The sequence below is a fragment of the Eubalaena glacialis genome, chromosome 9 (assembly GCF_028564815.1).
Source record: "Eubalaena glacialis isolate mEubGla1 chromosome 9, mEubGla1.1.hap2.+ XY, whole genome shotgun sequence".
NCBI classification, from domain to species: domain Eukaryota; kingdom Metazoa; phylum Chordata; class Mammalia; order Artiodactyla; family Balaenidae; genus Eubalaena; species Eubalaena glacialis.
The window spans coordinates 6392145-6409055 of NC_083724.1; the positions used below are offsets into that span (position 1 = coordinate 6392145).

The 16911-nt window shown below is 41.2% G+C and overlaps 1 protein-coding gene across 2 annotated transcripts in view; it reads right to left on the minus strand.

Moving 5' to 3' along the window:
* Positions 1-16911, minus strand: part of ABL1 (ABL proto-oncogene 1, non-receptor tyrosine kinase) — a 130304-nt gene that overhangs the window by 40770 nt on the left and 72623 nt on the right. Inside the window, exon 1 of one of the 2 annotated variants that reach the window (XM_061199756.1) lies at positions 2011-2186. The exons of the other annotated variant lie outside the window; for it this stretch is intronic. Within the exon in view, the coding sequence (XP_061055739.1) occupies positions 2011-2089 (79 nt within the window). The 5' untranslated portion in view covers positions 2090-2186. Of the gene's footprint in view, positions 1-2010; positions 2187-16911 lie in introns of those variants that run through there. 2 annotated transcript variants of the gene reach the window in all.

Here is a 16911-nt window from a genome sequence, read left to right on the forward strand (position 1 = left end):
TGCCTGGGTCCCTAGTGCATGTCAATTAAACACTGACTGACTGACTGAGGATGTCAGTAAAAGCAAAAAGCCTGGATTACTTATCCAGATGTTGGCAAGTGTTTTTCCCAAGCGACTAATAGCACATGCAGTCTTTAAGAAACAATCACTGAGGTTTGTTAAATTCTCTCAACTACAAAACAGTAATTCCATTTACTTTCTCCGATTAACCATAACAATGAAAGAAGGAAAACTCAGTCACAAAAAAGAATTCCTAGAGTGATACCTTCCTAGATGAAGCCTTAATGCAAGGCAGTCTGCTGTAATCAGAACTTTTTTTTTTTTTGAGACTTGACAGTCAACAGTATTTCAAGACATGCTGGAACAAGACGCATTAGATTTTGCCTCCCCTCCCCCAAAACAATAATTAAACCAGCCAGGTAAGAACTAAATCTCCTGTTTACTCCCAGGAAAACAAAACAATGTCACAGCATTGCTGTGACCTAACCTTTCTTCCAGCTCTGCAGTTACAAAAGCCCATTCATCTACTCTGCCTTAAGTATCCATCTGCAAAATGGAGATGGTAATGCCTAACACTAATTCGTTACAGATGTAAATGAGAATGTGTCCAGGATTTTGAGCAACTTGGAAAGTAAGCAACATATTAACTGAAGATGATTTTGGCTGCTCAGATGCCAACTTTTAGGGACAAATAAACCATCTTCCCCTCTAAATGCTAGATTTTGTGAGCCCACTCCATCTGGATGCATCTTCTCCAAGGGACTAACCTTGGGCTAACAATATACACATCTCATGGCAAGAGGGGCCAACGGGTTTCACCTGTATCACTGGTGTTTATTTATGGTTTGAGCTGCACATGTATGTGACTTCAGGCAGACCCTCAAGTCAAAAAGTTGGAAAGAAAAGAAAACAGGTTAGACGATTAACAAGGCCTCCGTTTATCTCGCCTTCATTTTAAAAAGAAAAACATTACAACTTCATGGCACTACAGCAGCAGAAATCCTACTTGTTCTAAAATGAGCTTTACATTTCTATTCCTATTTCAAGTCCTAAATGAAAATGACAAACAAATGCAAGCAGGATTACATCTCTGAAGTACAATTAGCCTTTCTGCTGAAAGCAAGCAGTCTGGGATGACCAGTCCCCAAATCAGATAAATTTCAGATTCATCCTGAAGCTACAAAATGAGGGCCACTCATCATACTCAATTGGCTTTTTTTTTTTTTTTTTCCAGTTGTCACCTTACTAAGACAGAAAACAAAGACAAATAAACAGGAAAGAAAAAAATGGGATTAGAGAAGAAACGGAGAGTAGAATGGAAAGAGGGCGAAAGTGAACCGGTCCGGGCTCTGAGGCTTTATCGAAGGAACTTAACAGGAGTTTATCCTCCTCCCTCCCAAGCACCCTGGACTCATTCAAAATGCCTTCTTAAAATACGGTGTAACTTTTCTTTTCACCCCGCAAAAGTGAGAGAATTCCTAAGACCTCGTCGTGGTCCGTAGATAAGGGGGGGGGGGAGTAGAAAGATCACTTGAAATTCTGTATCCATAAATGGTAGAGCCGTGTTCTCTTTGTACACGAGACTTAATGAAAATCATATGTTTCACAAACACGGGTTGACCTTTTTGACACATAATTCCCAATTAACGGTGGAAATTCGACGACGTGGGCTCACAAGGCCGTTCAGGCCTGTAGAGTTCGCTTTCCCCAACTTTCGGGTAGAGCCCCGCAGACCGGGGCCCGCGACTTCGCCCTCCCGACGTGGGTTCTCCCGGGCTGAGCGCGCGGGGGCCGGAGCCCCGCACCCTCCCGGCTCGCGGCAGCGCCCAGGGGCGGGCGAGGGAAAGAGAAAGAAAGAGAAAGAGGGAGAAAGAGGGAGAGGGCGAGAAAGGGAGAGGGAGGGAGAGGAAGAGGAGGGAGCGCGCGCGGGCGGGCGGGCGAGGCCTAGGACGGCCCGGCGGCGGACACGCGGCCGCCTAGACCCAGTCCCGGCGCCGGCCCCGCGCTTACCTTCCAGGTAACAGCTGGAGGAGGACGAGAGCCCCTTCTTGGATTTGCAGCCCACCAACTTCAAGCAAATTTCCAACATTTTCGCGTGCCGGCGGCGTCGAGGCCGGCGCCCTGGGCTGGCTCCGCGGCGCGGCTCAAGCCCGGCTCTCCCGGCTGGCCCCGCCTGCCCTCCCGGGCCCCCGCGGCCCCGCCATGCCGCCTCCCGCCGCCCCGCGCGCCCGCCCGTGGCCGCGGCCGCGTCTCGGTCTCCGCTCCGGACGCGCCTGTTAACAAAGGGCCAGGAGCCCGGCCCGCGAGGCCCGCCCCCGCCGCCTTAACCCTCTCCGCGCCGCGCCGCGCCCGGACCCAGAGCTTCCCGGCGTTCTCAGGGCCCAGCGCGGCCCTGGACCGTTACCGCGGTCCGAAACCGAGGCCCCGCCAATTTCTAGGTTAAGGAAAGAGGGGGTGGTTATTTTAAGCGCGGCATTCATGGGTTCTCAACGTTGGGAAGTGCGGTCCTAACACCCCAAGAAAGACACCGACAACTAGGGCAGTTGGGGAGGGCAGGCCTGCATCTCTGTGGCAGGAGATGCCCCCAACCTGCACCACTTAAGGCCAAGCGAGTTCCACTGGGCGCGGTGCCCTGGCGAACCCTATGTCCCTAGACTGTTGGTGAATAATGCAAATTCCTCTGGAATTATCAATTCTGGTCTCATTTATACTCAGTGAGCTTACTGTGATTCAGGCTAACTCAATGGGTGTCTGAGGAATGAATAATCAGAGAGCTGCAACCCACATTACAACTACACAAGTTTGCAACACATTTGTCAAATCATACATCCAGACTAGGAGACAAAAGAGATGGGCGAGTTCAAATTCAAACATAACTTCTGATAATTTGTAAAGGGAGCTTAGTCTCCACAATGAGAACTCATCAGGGTCATGGCCTGTGTCCCTTCTTTAAGAAGCCTCATTTTCTTCAACAGAGAACTCTTCCCCTTGTTTGGTGTGTGCCATGGGGGCCATTGTTTAAAACCCATTTCATTGCTGTACTTGGCTCAAATCCTTTTATAACTAATGATAAGACAATATCATAACATATAACAACATAATAAATAACAATAATCACAATAATGTGTTCCTTGGCACAAAACCGGAAATCCAGATCAGTGGGAAACCATATGGAATCCAATCATATCAAATAATTTAATAAAAATCAGATAGGGACTTCCCTGGTGGCGCAGTGGTTAAGAATCCACCTGCCAATGCAGGGGACGTAGGTTCAAGCCCCGGTCCAGGAAGATCCCACATGCCACGGAGCAGCTAAGCCTGTGCACCACAACTACTGAAGCCTGCACACCTAAAGCCCGTGCTCTGCAACAAGAGAAGCCACCGCAAAGAGAAGCCCGTGCACCTCAACGAAGAGTAGCCCCCGCTCACCGCAACTAGAGAAAGCCCGCTTGCAGCAACGAAGACCCAATGCAGCCGAAAATAAATAAATAAATAAAATCAGGTAAATTTCAGTAACTATAGGAAAGTGAAGTTATCTAAAGAGTGTTAGATAACTAAACTGCAATAGGGAGAAAAATTAAGTTAGTACACATCTTAGAGCACATGAATACTAAGAGCTGACATGTATTGAGATCTTACTATGAGTCAGACTCTTGTGAGAAGCACCCTCTGTTCATTACCACATTGCATTTGCACAACTATCCTGTGAGGAAAACAGAATTATTATCTGATTCTTCAGGTAAAAATCTGAAGTTTAGAGAAGTCAAGCACCTCGCCCAAAGTCCTATGGCTGGAAACAGGCGGAGCTGGACTCAACCCAGGTCTACCTAGCTCCAAGGATCAGGCTCCTAACCAGTGGATTATGCAGCCCCTTCCCACCAAGAATAAATTCCAAGTAAATTAAAGCTTTGGATATCTATATCTTTGGTTAAATAACTAAGGTTGTCATATGTTTCAGAAGCAGCCTTGGTCAAGAGACCCCAGCAACGGTGATCAGCTCCAGAGGCAAAGCTGGACTCGTTCGTGGTCTAGCCTAACCTGCAGTGACAAAAACCTGGGTATCTTCAGTACACCAGGAATGGCTAAGTAACAAGATCTTCACTCAGGTCTGCCAAAACTAGTACCCGACAGTTCAAGATTGGACTGGATGTGACTAGTGTATATCACAGGGTTTCTCAGCCAGGGCATCATTAACTTTTCAGAGATGTCCTGTCAGATTCTGATTCATGTACAAAATGTGTTTCTACTGCAAGTAAGGGACCTATGGTTTGTGTTGTAGTACCAGGTCAGGCCTCATGAGCACCTAAGAAGACACAGCAGTTCCCATCGCCTGGAGACACAGGGCTACAGGGCCACCAGGTGACAAGTGACTGTGGATGCTGTCTAGATTCTGGGAGACACTATCATTTCTGCTAGAGAGCCTGTTTGTAATGATAGCCAACTTGTTTAGTGTTACTTGAAACTTTCAACCTCCAGTGTAATGCCAAAAATAAAATCCCAAAGGGTGCCACCAGTACAAATAAGCTGAAAACTACTGTGTTGGTGCCATTTTAGAAAGTTAAAGGTCTTTGGACCAGACTATAATAAAGTCTGTCATTATATAGCGTTTAAGATTTAATGGGCTATATTCAAATAGGCACCTTAATGCAAAGGATTATATGTTAATGGACATTTTTGCAATTCTGACCATATCCTTGAATTCTATCAATTAATACAGGCCCACGTATTTGTTTGCATGTGCTATACTTTATATTAGGATGTAAGTTTATTTTAAAAAGCTAATGACCGTTACTAATATTCTGCTCTTGAGTCTAAAATGACCATATCCCTTTGGGGACTTCCCTGGTGGTCCAATGGGTAAGACTCTGTGCTGCCAATGCAAGGGGGCCCAGGTTTGATCCCTGGTCGGGGAACTAGATCCCGCATGCATGCCGCAACTAAGAAGTCCGCATGCTGCAACTAAGAGAAACCCTCATGCCACAACTAAGAAGTCCCCATGCTGCAACTAAAAAGATGCCGCATGCCGCAGTGAAGGTCAGGCGCAGCCTAAATAAATAAATAAATAATAAAATAAAATAAAATGACTTTATCCCTTTAAAAACTCTTAAAATGAGTAATGCTTATAAACTGTGTCCAAATCTTTTAAAACTTAAGTTATAAAACCATACATCAACAGGTCTGGCAAAACACTCTGAATTAGCAGCAACGAATATTGAAAACATTGTCAAGCTGCACACCACCAAATTAAACAAGTACTATTCTTTCCAGATCTGGCTTTTGATGCTCTTTGAAGCTTATTCACAAGATACAAAAAACATTCTGTTACAAGCAAATAAGAGAGCTTCAATCTCCTTACTAGAATGAAGAAAGGCCTGAGAAGGATTCCCTCTAAGCAACCTTAAACCTAAAAGCCATTAACTTAAAGAAGAAAAAAAAAAAAGGAAAACAAACAAAGAAATTAAAAAGACTGTGAACTAACATGTTTGCTACATTACATTCAGTTTGGGAAAGGAATAAACTTTTAATATGTGCCAGGCACAAGCCTCCCAAAAACCCTACGAATTTTGTGTAGTTTAACTTCATTTCACAGGTAAGGAAACGGAGGGTAAGCAGGGATCGGGACAGGTAAGTATTCTGTCCAGGTTCACACACCTAGAAGTAGTAAGGGCTAAAGCCCTTGAACTTTCCAAAATGGACATAATTTGCAATTTAAGTGAAAGGTGGATAACTGTAGCAAAGCCAGAGGATGAAATAAAAATCATTAACTATTGAAAAATATGTCTTAAAACAATTCAGGGAATTAGAACTATTGATATTTAAGAATATTTTAAAATATATTAAGAATATTAAGAAAGAAAGAATAAAGGTCCTTAATTACATTAAAGTATGTGATCTGAGCTGTGTGTTTCTAAAAGTACAGTCCATGGACAACCTATTTTGAATCGCCTGGGGTGCTTACTTAAAATGCAGACTCTTGATCTCCATTCTAGACCTACACAATCAGAATATATGGAGCGGGCTGTATCTTAACATGTTCCCCAGATGATCTGTGTGCATATTTAAGTTTAGACATTTTAAAAATTATATTTATTTATTTATTTTCTTTCTTTCTTCTTTTTGGCTGCATTGGGTCTTAGTTGTTGCACGCGGGCTCTCTTGCTAAGGCGCACAAGCTCAGTAGTTGTGGCGCGCGGGCTCAGTTGCCCCGCGGCATGTGGGATCTTAGTTCCCCGACCAGGGATCGAACCCACGTTCCCTTCATTGGAAGGCGGATTCTTTACCACTGGACCACAGGGAAGTCCCACACTTAAGTTTAAAAACCACTGTTTTGGAAGTGGGAAGAGCTGCTTCTTATTTTCCCTGGGAATAGGACAAACAGGGATGGATATTTCTAAAATTTATTCATTTGAAAGCAATTTTTGAGTTAAAGAAATTGTATAACTCTAAACAAGTTACCAAAAGAGAACTCTTCTCTGAAAATTTTGGATACAGATTGAATTTTTTTAAAGTTTGGAGTTCAGTCCTATTTTTTTAAAAGCAAGGTGGGCGGGTGGACAAGGGCCCACCACAGAAGTTGGTCAAGGGGAGAAAGCAGGACACAGATGCAGGATGCGGAAGCTCCACCTGGGAGCAGCACGATGGGGGTGGGAGTTTAAGGCAGACAGATGAATCTGACATGGTGCCTGGTTTGGGGCCCCCAGGACCAGATGGTCCCAGATCTGACTGATCCCTTCACTGTTTCCAGCCCAGTTAATAACTTTAGGAGGAAAGAGCAAAGATCTTGAGGTATGTGTATGCTATTTCACATGCCAACAAAGCCCACATCCTCTGATTCTGCAGACACTGTCCAGTGAGAGACTGCCAGGCTCCCTAGTGATGTGGGCCCAACCCACTGGAGAATGCAGCTTAGAATATCACATCAATCATACCCACTTTTGCCCCTGTAAAGGGCATACATGCAACCCTTTAAGTATCATACATTTTCAGTGAGATAACACTGTTTATTGGTCAAGTGTCAGAAAGGTCCAGGGACTCTGGTATGGGGAAACCAGGTGAGAGGGGGAGGCAACACAATGGAGACTGAATGAGGTATGACATCTCGCAAACATATTCTTAGTCTCAGACTTGCCACTCACTGTGACAGCTTGGGCAAGTGACTCAATTTTCTAGTCTGTAAAATTGGGGGATGGTCTTAAGAGTAGCTCTCTCACTGGGTTATGAAGATTGGAAATAATGTATGGAAAGTGCCCAATGCAGAGAAGGTGCTCAATAAACAATAACTATTGTTATTTCCAAAAGAGGCCTCTTACTGTGTCAGGTGATGGTCTGTTTTCCTGCCTAAGTCTTACTGCCACTAAGTCAAGAGCTAAAATTAACAAATGTGATATGTGCAAATGATTCCAGAAAGCACAGTCTGAGGGAGTGAAAGCAGTCTGGAGGTTTTCCAAGGGACAAGGAAATCAACTGATTTTATTAAGGGAAAGAAACACTAGCTATGGGGTAGGAGTAGCAACCAAGGTTCAAATGTCACACAGAGTCCTATCTTTAATCCTAAAAGCCAAAGTTTTACAACCACAGCTTTGTGGCAAAACACAAACTCCACACCCCACATCTTTAGTGGGGGCCTATTTCAGGCCCAGAACTTGATGTGCAGGCCACACATAGGACTGTCTTTCATATAACACTGCTTGTTTTGTTAGTCCCTTTGGTATTTACAGAGCTACAATTCTCAATGGGGGGGCCAAATCTAAACTGCTTTAGGGTAATTACATCCACTTTCTAGAAAATCTCATTTTAGTAAGATTTTACTATATTTTTTATAATCAACAAGTCAAACATAATGATTAAACAATTTTTCTCCCGGAAGAAACTAATATTGTTGGTATGCCCTAAATATTTTTTATTATTTTTTCTTAATCAAAGTAATATATCAATACGTACATTGTTAAGAATCAAATAGTACTAAAAGTCTTATAATAAAATCAGTAGTCCCCTGACTCCATCCCCTTGTCTGTTTCCCCAGAGGCAGCCTTCTTCAGATTTTTAATATCCTCATATTATTGTTTCTGGATTCCTCAGCTTTCCACATTATATATTAACTTGTTATAGTAGTATTATACTATCACCATCTCCAACCTCCCATAACAATAAAATCACAATTTTTGGTTAAATCATTGGTCAGTGTTGACATTATTATTATGATATAAATATTGTTCATTGCTCTGCCAATAATATACTATGAATGTTTCCTTTATTATATAACTTTGTTTATCATGGAGATATTAATTGCCTTGATTTTTTCATTTGATTAGTCTTCTCTATGCCTATTACTATTTTTTCCCCAAACATTTCAAGTATCTGCCAAACACCTAGTAGAATTTTTTCCAAATACTAAGACACTTAAAATATCCTCAGTTCTGTGTATTGACTTACATCCTCATCTTGCTGGAATTCATCATCCAGTAGCTTCCTAGGGGGTGAGGGGAGGTGCATGTCTAAAAAATGCCTTTCCATTCCACTCAGTTTGGCTGGGTATAGAATTCTAGGTTGAAAATCATTTTCCCCACTTAATTTTGAAGGCATTTCTCCACTGTCTTCTAGTTTTCAGTATTGTTGTTTAGAAGTGCAATTCCACACTGACTCCTGATCCTTTATATATCACCTGCTTTTCTCTTTGGAAGCTTTTAGGATCTTCTAATATTCTTGGTGTTCTGAAATTTTACAATGATATGGCTTGGACTCAATACATATATATATATATATATATATATATATATATATATATATATATATATATGCTGTGTACTCAGGGAGCCAATGCAATTCAAAGACTTGTCATTTAACTCCAGAAAATACTCACTTCACTAAGCTCTGGAATTTTTCTGATATTTATTGTCTCCTGAATTCTCCTCCATTTTCTCTCTTTCTGGAATTCCTACCAGATATATACTGAAGCCCTGGGATTGAGCTTCTAATCTTCTTATCTGTTCTCTTTTGTTGTCTAAGTCTTTGTCTTGTGTTTTGCTTTCTGAGATAGACTATTTGCCAAGTCTTGTGTTGAATTTTAAATTTTAGCTATTATGTTTTCAATATTAAAGAGCTCATTTTATTCTGATTGTTACTTTTTAATAACACACTGTTGTTTGATGTTTGCTGTATTTTTCTCTGAGGAGAGCAATGAATAGTTCTTCTGAACTCTTCTTCTGTTTCCTGCATTGTCTTTATTTCCACCATGTTCCCTTTTTCTGTGAATTTGTTTTACCCTCTATCTATCATGCAGAGACTTTTAATTTGGCTGTCCATTCATTATACATGGAAGAGGAACTAAAAAAATATGCATGGAAGTGGCACAACATGTGGACTTCAGTGAAGGGAGGTGGTGAGCTTACTTTTCCATCAAGAGAACCCCCAAATGGGCTTTTCTCTGGGACCATTCAATTTTATTTTTTTGTTTTTTCTCTAGAAAAGAATCTTTCCATCTCTTCTCTGTTAGGGCTCTAGCTACCAGATATTGGAAGAGGCCTGAGAATCTCATTATTCAGCATGCAGACTTAAAAAAAAAAAATCTGCTCTTGCCCACCCCACTGTTTTCAGCCCAATGGCTTACCTGCACCCCAGCTGGGGGTAATATCCCTGAGTCTGGAGCCTTTATAGGGCAATTTCTCAATAATACTTCTCATTTCATGTAGGTGGGAAACAGAAGTGGTCATCTGGCTGTACAGGGATGGGGAAGGGTGTGAAGAATCTAAAAACTCCTTTACAGACTTTCAACTGATCCCCTTGATTTCAGTTAAGGCCTCACGACCCCTTGCTTTCCGTGGTACTAATGCCTCTAATTTCTGACTTTTTCTCTCAGGTTCTTACAAGTAAACTGGCTTACTTCTAATCAATGTCTCTCTTAGAAGAGGTTAGGCTTCAGCTTCTTCGATTCTGCTAAGTCTATTACCACGCTTTTGACTGCCTCTCATTTTCCAAAAATGTGTTCACCTTTCTTATCTACTTTTCCCTTTGGGTTCATTTGGTCCTTACGCATTTTCACTTTTCAAAAAATCTTTTTATTATCATTCCAGTGGGGCTTGGGGGAGGTAATAGAAATAAAAACAGGCCTTCCCTGGTGGCGCAGTGGTTGAGAATCTGCCTGCCAATGCAGCGGACACGGGTTCGAGCCCTGGTCTGGGAAGATCCCACATGCCGCGGAGCAACTAGGCCCGTGCGCCACAACTACTAAGCCTGCATGCTAGAGTCCGCAAGCCACAACTACTGAGTCCGCGTGCTACAGCTACTGAAGCCCGTGTGCCTAGAGCCCGTGCTCCACAACAAGAAAAGCCACCACAATGAGAAGCCCGTGCACCGCAACGAAGAGTAGCCCACGCTCGCCGCAACTAGAGAAAGCCTGCGTGCAGCAAGGAAGAGCCAACACAGCCAAAAATAAATTAAAAAGAAAAAAATTTATTTTTTTAAAAAATCAAAAAAAAAAAAAGAATCTAGTTCGACCATTTTACAGATGAGACAACTGAAGCACTAACAGGCTAAGAAACTTGTACAAGGTCTCATAGCAAGTTAGTGGCAGAGCCAGGAAAAGAGCCCAGATCTCCAAACCACCTTGCTAGATTTTTTCGATTATGTGACACCCACTAGGCACCCATAATTAAGAGCTGACAGACTAGTTTTAGGATACTAGGCTGAAAAAGTATTTAAAATCTGTTGCAAACTACAGGTCTCAAATCTTAATATTGCTGGTGGTGAAGAAACAACCAAACCCTGAATTCTTAAATCCAGTCACATAACTTAAAGTTAAATTATAAACAGGTATGTTATTAAACAAAAATAGTTTGAGATATTCTTATTAAAATCTAAGTGCTTGAATTCAACTTAAAGAGGTTTTGCATGATTTCATGAATTGTCTTTGTCCCTTTTACTTTGGTTAACTTTTGAAATAAATGCCACAGAATTTTATTTTAAATCGTGGAAAGCCTTGTTTGTTTGTTTTTAATCTGAGTACTGAATAAAGATTAAGATATCTACAAAACAAACAAGTCAAAAGTAGCAATGTTGCAAAAATCTAAAGGCGATAAACTATCATCATTTTAATAAGGTAAATTTAATCTCACTTAAGTAGAACTCGTTGATAGAAGAAAAGCCCAAGCACTGGTTATTTACAAACAATACTTTTATTTTCAAACACTGGTACTGCTTTTGGCTTTTATAGTTTTGTTAAGTCTGAACTGGAAAACCAATGGTTAACTTTTTTCCTCTCTTTCTCTAAGACTAAAAGAATCTGCCAAAGCAGCAGACCAGGCCTAGGAGATCACGTTACTTTGGGGGTGGGGGAAAGAAGGCAGCTGGAGGGGAGTGTAGAGAGAAGGGCCAGAAGGGAAAGAAAACAAGTTGTCTGAACCTCCCCACAGTGTAAGACCCAGCAGGGATTAGGAGGTACGTGGAGGAGCCCATGTTTATCCAAGTTATCTCTGGGGCAGCTGAAATGGGCTGTAAAAGTATGGGCTCCTTTGATATTAAAATCTTCTCAGCAATAGAGCTGCACCCGGGAAAGCAGATTTCTTGGTAATGTTACCAAGGCCTGAAAACCTAGAAATGAAACACTCAGAGAGCATTAATGTTTGCTTCTTCAAAACATTCAGTACCAATTTGTTTTGTTGTCAGAGTTTTAAACATACAAAGGACAAATGGATCCAGAAGATTGCTTCCCTACACGTGTTAGAAATTACTGTTGTCCTTAGACAAGTAATGACATCTCTAAATGAAACAGTACTGCTCTTTTTCTTCCTGAAGAGACAGATCTGGCATATTGATCCAGAACTACATACTAACCAGAGAAGAACAGCTACAGTTAACATTGGAGAAACTGCTCATTAAATGGCACAGTCTGGAGGAAAGAGCCACTTGAAAAGAAAACTACAAAACAAAGTCAACCTGGCAGAAGCTGTCCTCTTGTTTGCTACCCCTCCTCCGAGCTGGTATATAAAATCTGTATTCAGTAAAGCAACTCCAGAATTGTATTTAATCACTAAGGTATCTTCACATTCCCTAAGCAATAGTAATTCATATTTATCGCTACTTCACCATTAAGAACATTCTAGTGCAATTCTAAAACAAAAGTAAAATGAACTCCTCCAGAAGGTTTAGGCCAATAACCTCATATCAACTAGACTTTCTTTGATGAAGAAGTAATGGGAATCCCACACAGACTAGTTACAGGAACTGCCAAGCCCAACAATGTCCCCTAACATCTGTTCTCCTCTCTCACCATCAACCCTTAAGTTTTAGATGGACATATGGCCCCAGAATAAAGACTACATTTCCTAGTCCCTCTTGTGCCTAGTCATTACCATGTAACTAAGTTTTAACCAATGATATGGTGAGCAGAACCGATACATGCAACTTCTGGGTCAGGTTCTTAAAAGGAATGAGAATGCCCTCCCTCTCTTTTCTACTTCCCACTGCCTGCAAGGGGACAGGCTTGCTGGAGTGGCCATTTGGATCTTGAGGTAGAATCCACACCTTAAAAGTAACAACAAAGCAGGTGTCTGATTCTGTGGAGTCCCCACACACATGCAGGACTGCTAATGTCAGCCTGTTAACAGAAGCGAGAAATAAACATCTAGCTGTTTAAACCGCTGGTATTCTGCATCTGTATAACAGCCATTTAGTCTTTACGGTAATACTAAAAGACCAGTTTTAACTCCCGTAAATCTAAGAATTTCCCAAATCAGTTGTTTCTTTTCTTTATCTATTAAAAACTGTTAATTGAAGAGCAAGCATTTGAAATTATCCTATAACCTTTAGAAAATGAGAAAGTGTCTTAAATAATCGCTGTGAAACACATAGTCCAGTATCCAGCTCATAACAAAGACTCCAAAATTACACATTAATTATTATTGCTACCTTAACTGTCCCTTCCCCTTTCCAGAGTCTCTGGTACTGGTGGGAGGAAGATTAAAAAATTCTGTGTTCTATCATATATCTGATAAAGAATTTGTATCCAGAATACAGAGAACTCAACACACAATAATAAGACAGTAAGCAAACCAATTAAAAAATGGATAAAAGATTTAAATTGATGTGTCACCAAAGAAGAAATATGAATGGCTAATAAGCACATGAAAAGATGCTCAGCATCATTAGTCATTCCAGAAATGGAAACTAAAACCACAATGAGGTACTCCTTCACAGCCACTCAAATAGTTATGATCAAAACGACAGACAAAACCAAGTGTTGGTGAGGATGTGGAGAAACTAGAACACTCATACACTGCTGGTGGGAACACAAAATGGTACAGCCCTACTATAGAAAACACTGTGGCAGTTTCTTAAAAAGTTAAACATAAACTTACTATAAGCCCCAACAACTCTACTCCTAGGAATCTACCCTAGAGGAATGAAAACATATCCACACAAAGACTTGTACATGAATGTCCACAGAAGCATTATTCATAACAGCCAAAATTGGAAACAATCCAAACGTCAGTTGATGAATTAATAAATTCATCAGTTGATGAATTAATAAACAAAATGTACATCCAAAGAATGGAATAATATTCAATAATAAAAAGGAAGGAAGTACTGATATGTGCTACGATATAGATAAACCTCAAAAACATACTGTGATATGAAAGAAGCCAGTCACAAAGACTACATATTGTATAACTCCATTTATAGGAAGTGTGCAGAAAAGGCAAATCTACAGAGACAGAAGGCAGATTTAGCGGCTGCCTGGGCATGGGGGTGGGACTGACTGCAAAGGGGCACAAGGGATCTTTTTGGGATGATGGAAATGTTCTAAAACTGGACTGTGGTAATGGCTGCACACTCTATAAATTTACTAGAAATCACTGAATTGTACACTAAAATGGTAAATTTTATGGCATGTAAATCTTACCTCAAAAAATGTTAATAAAAAAGGGAGAAAGCAATGTGTTCTATGATTTTGACCCCATTTCCTGATTGGATGTCATAAAAAGGATGAGACAGGCGATTAGAAATGCAATAAGTTTGGCTGCTCAGTTCCATGCTGTGAACCTAAAAAGACCATGCTCTACGTGTTGCAGGTACGTGGCATCTTATTTAGAGATGCTTCTGATGAGAGCCACATTCCCGGAGAGGAAACATGCAACAATTCCACCCAGCCCTGACACCTCTACTGACTCCCAGCATACTCCTGGCTAAGGAGTGTATGTGAGGGGGAGGACTGTATATACAACTAAGATGATCAAGACCTGGGTGGGAGTGGGAGATGTAGCTCAGGTTGATTAAAATAGAGACATCTGAAAAAGCCAGCAGCCTGGCACATCAAAGACTGAAAGGCACAGAAACACATCTCCCACTCATAGGAAGTACCTGGATACTCTCACGAGTAACTGCAGCTCTCCAGTCTGCAGCCTTCACAGACGCCTGAAGGGCTGCAACTTTAAGAGTTCCCAAATATACACCCTGGCACCACTCATCATCTGGACAGACAGTCCAAACTGTTAAACTTCTCATAGAAACCAAGAATCAGAGTAAATTAGTTGAGATCAAAATGTTAAGCAGAATATTTAAGATCTATTGTAGGAAAATTTCTAAGTAGTAAAATTTCTAGGTAGTAAATATTATGTTTCCAAAGTACTAGGAGAAGGAGAAGCAACCAATTAAATACTGGAATTAACAATAAACATTTCATGAGTCTTAGGCTTCTGATAAACAAATGAATTGCAAAGGTTAATCAGTCAATAATTCTCAATACTGTCCAGCGTTTTCCCTTACTTTTTCTTGCCTGATCTCCAAAACAACTCAAGGGAAGTAGGGAGTTGTATTCCCAACAAAGCCACAGTGACTGAAGCCCAGCATGAAGGAATCCCACAGGAAGAGAGACTCAAGAAGCCAGGCATGCTCTGAAGCTGAGATTCCACCAATAACCCAAATGTGCCTGGTATGACAGACCCACCCTACACGTGCCCGGCAAAACAGAGGTCACACCAAAGTAGAATAAGAAACAGCTCCTGCTTTAAAGAGAATTGGGTCTTTATCTTCACTTCTTGGTCCTCATTTGACTGGTATAGCTCTCATAAAACTCTTGACTTGTCATCACTTGTCAATCAAAGATTTGACTTGTCATCAGAGATTTGAGAATGGGCCATTCATTCAACAAACATTATAGAGCCAGTGGTGATGAAGATGATAAAAAGGAAGAAGACACACTTCTGGGCCTCCAAGGATGCTTGGTCTTGAGAGAGAGGTGGGAAGGAGAGAGGAGCAGACCCTGAAACAAGGAATCATAAGGGTGAGAAAAATTCAATAATAAGTATATGCATAATAGCTATAGGAGCCCAGGGAATGCCCTGGCAGTCCAGTGGTTAGGACTCCGCGCTTTCACTGCCGAGGGAACAGGTTCAATCCCTGGTCGGGGAAGTAAGATCCCGCAAACCGTGCTGTGTGGCCAAATAAATAAGTAAATAAGTAAATAATAATAAAAAGGAGCCCAGAAGAAGTGGATAATTCTGCCTACAGATGTTAGGAGAGGCTTCCTAGTGGAGAAAGGAGTAGTATAGAAAGACTGGAAGATTCTTCCTTTTACCATTCTCCTTTCAGAATTTAGAAATCAGTTAAAAGCATACAAGTAGCCCACTCATATGTGCTGAATTGATTCTCCACAAAGGTGCAAAGACAATTCAATGGAGAAAGGATAGTTTTTTGAACAAATGGTCCTGGAATATCGTGCATCCATATACAAAATGATGACACTTGGTCAGTATGCACCACATATAAAATTTAATACAAAATGGATTATAGATCTAAATGTTAAATTAAAACTTTTAAAACTTCTAGAAGAATATCTTTGTGATCTTGGGTTAGGTAAAATTTCTTAGGTACAATACCAAGTATGAACCTTAAGAGAAATAACTCATATATTGGACTCCCATCAAAATTAAAAATTTATGCCATTCTTTTTTTTTGGCCGTGCCATGAGGCTTGCAGGATCTTAGTTCCCCACAACCAGGGGTTGAACCTGGGCCCATGGCAGTGAAAGCGTGGAGTCCTACCCACTGGACCGCCAGGGAATTCCCAAAATTTATGCTCTTCTAAAGACACTGTTAAGAGAATGAAAAGAACAAGTCAAAGACTGGGAGAAAATATCAAGTGCTGGTAAAAATGTGGAGCAACTGGCATGAATGCAAATTGGTAGGAACTGCTGGTGGGAATGCAAAATAATACATTCACTTTGTAAAACAGTTTGGCAGTTTCTCATAAGTTAAGCATACACTTAACATATGGCCTAGCAATTCCATTCCTAATTATTTAATCAAGAGAAATGAAAATTAATGTCTACACAAAAACCTGTATGTGAATTTACAGTGGCTTTATTCATAATCATCAAAAACTGGAAACAACTCAAATGTCCTTCAACAGCTGAATGGATAAACACACTGGGGTATCTTCATACAACAGAATGCTACTCGGCAAGAAAAAGGAATGAACCACGTTGATTACATGCAACAACATGGATGAATCGTAAATGCATCCTGACTCAAAAGATTATACACTTCATAATTCTATGTATGATACTCTGTAACAGACAAAATCCTAAGGACAGAAAACTGAAAAGTGGTTGCAGGGGCTGGGAGGATGCACTGACGACCAAAGGAATTAGGACTGGCGGGGGAGGGGCAGGGAGTGATGGGACAGTTCTAGATTTCAAGGGTGGTGGTAGTTACATGACTATAAGCACTGTCAAAACTCATACTCTAAAAGGGGCAAATTTTACCATATGTAAATTATACCTCAATAAAAACAGTTTTCCTTCTTCAAATGTCCCATTCCTCAGGGGAGTCCACTCACTGCCAGAGCCCCTGCTTGGTGCTTCCCTGTGAACAGAGCCCCACTGGGGCTGTGAGAGGGCACTCCATTGCTGGACTT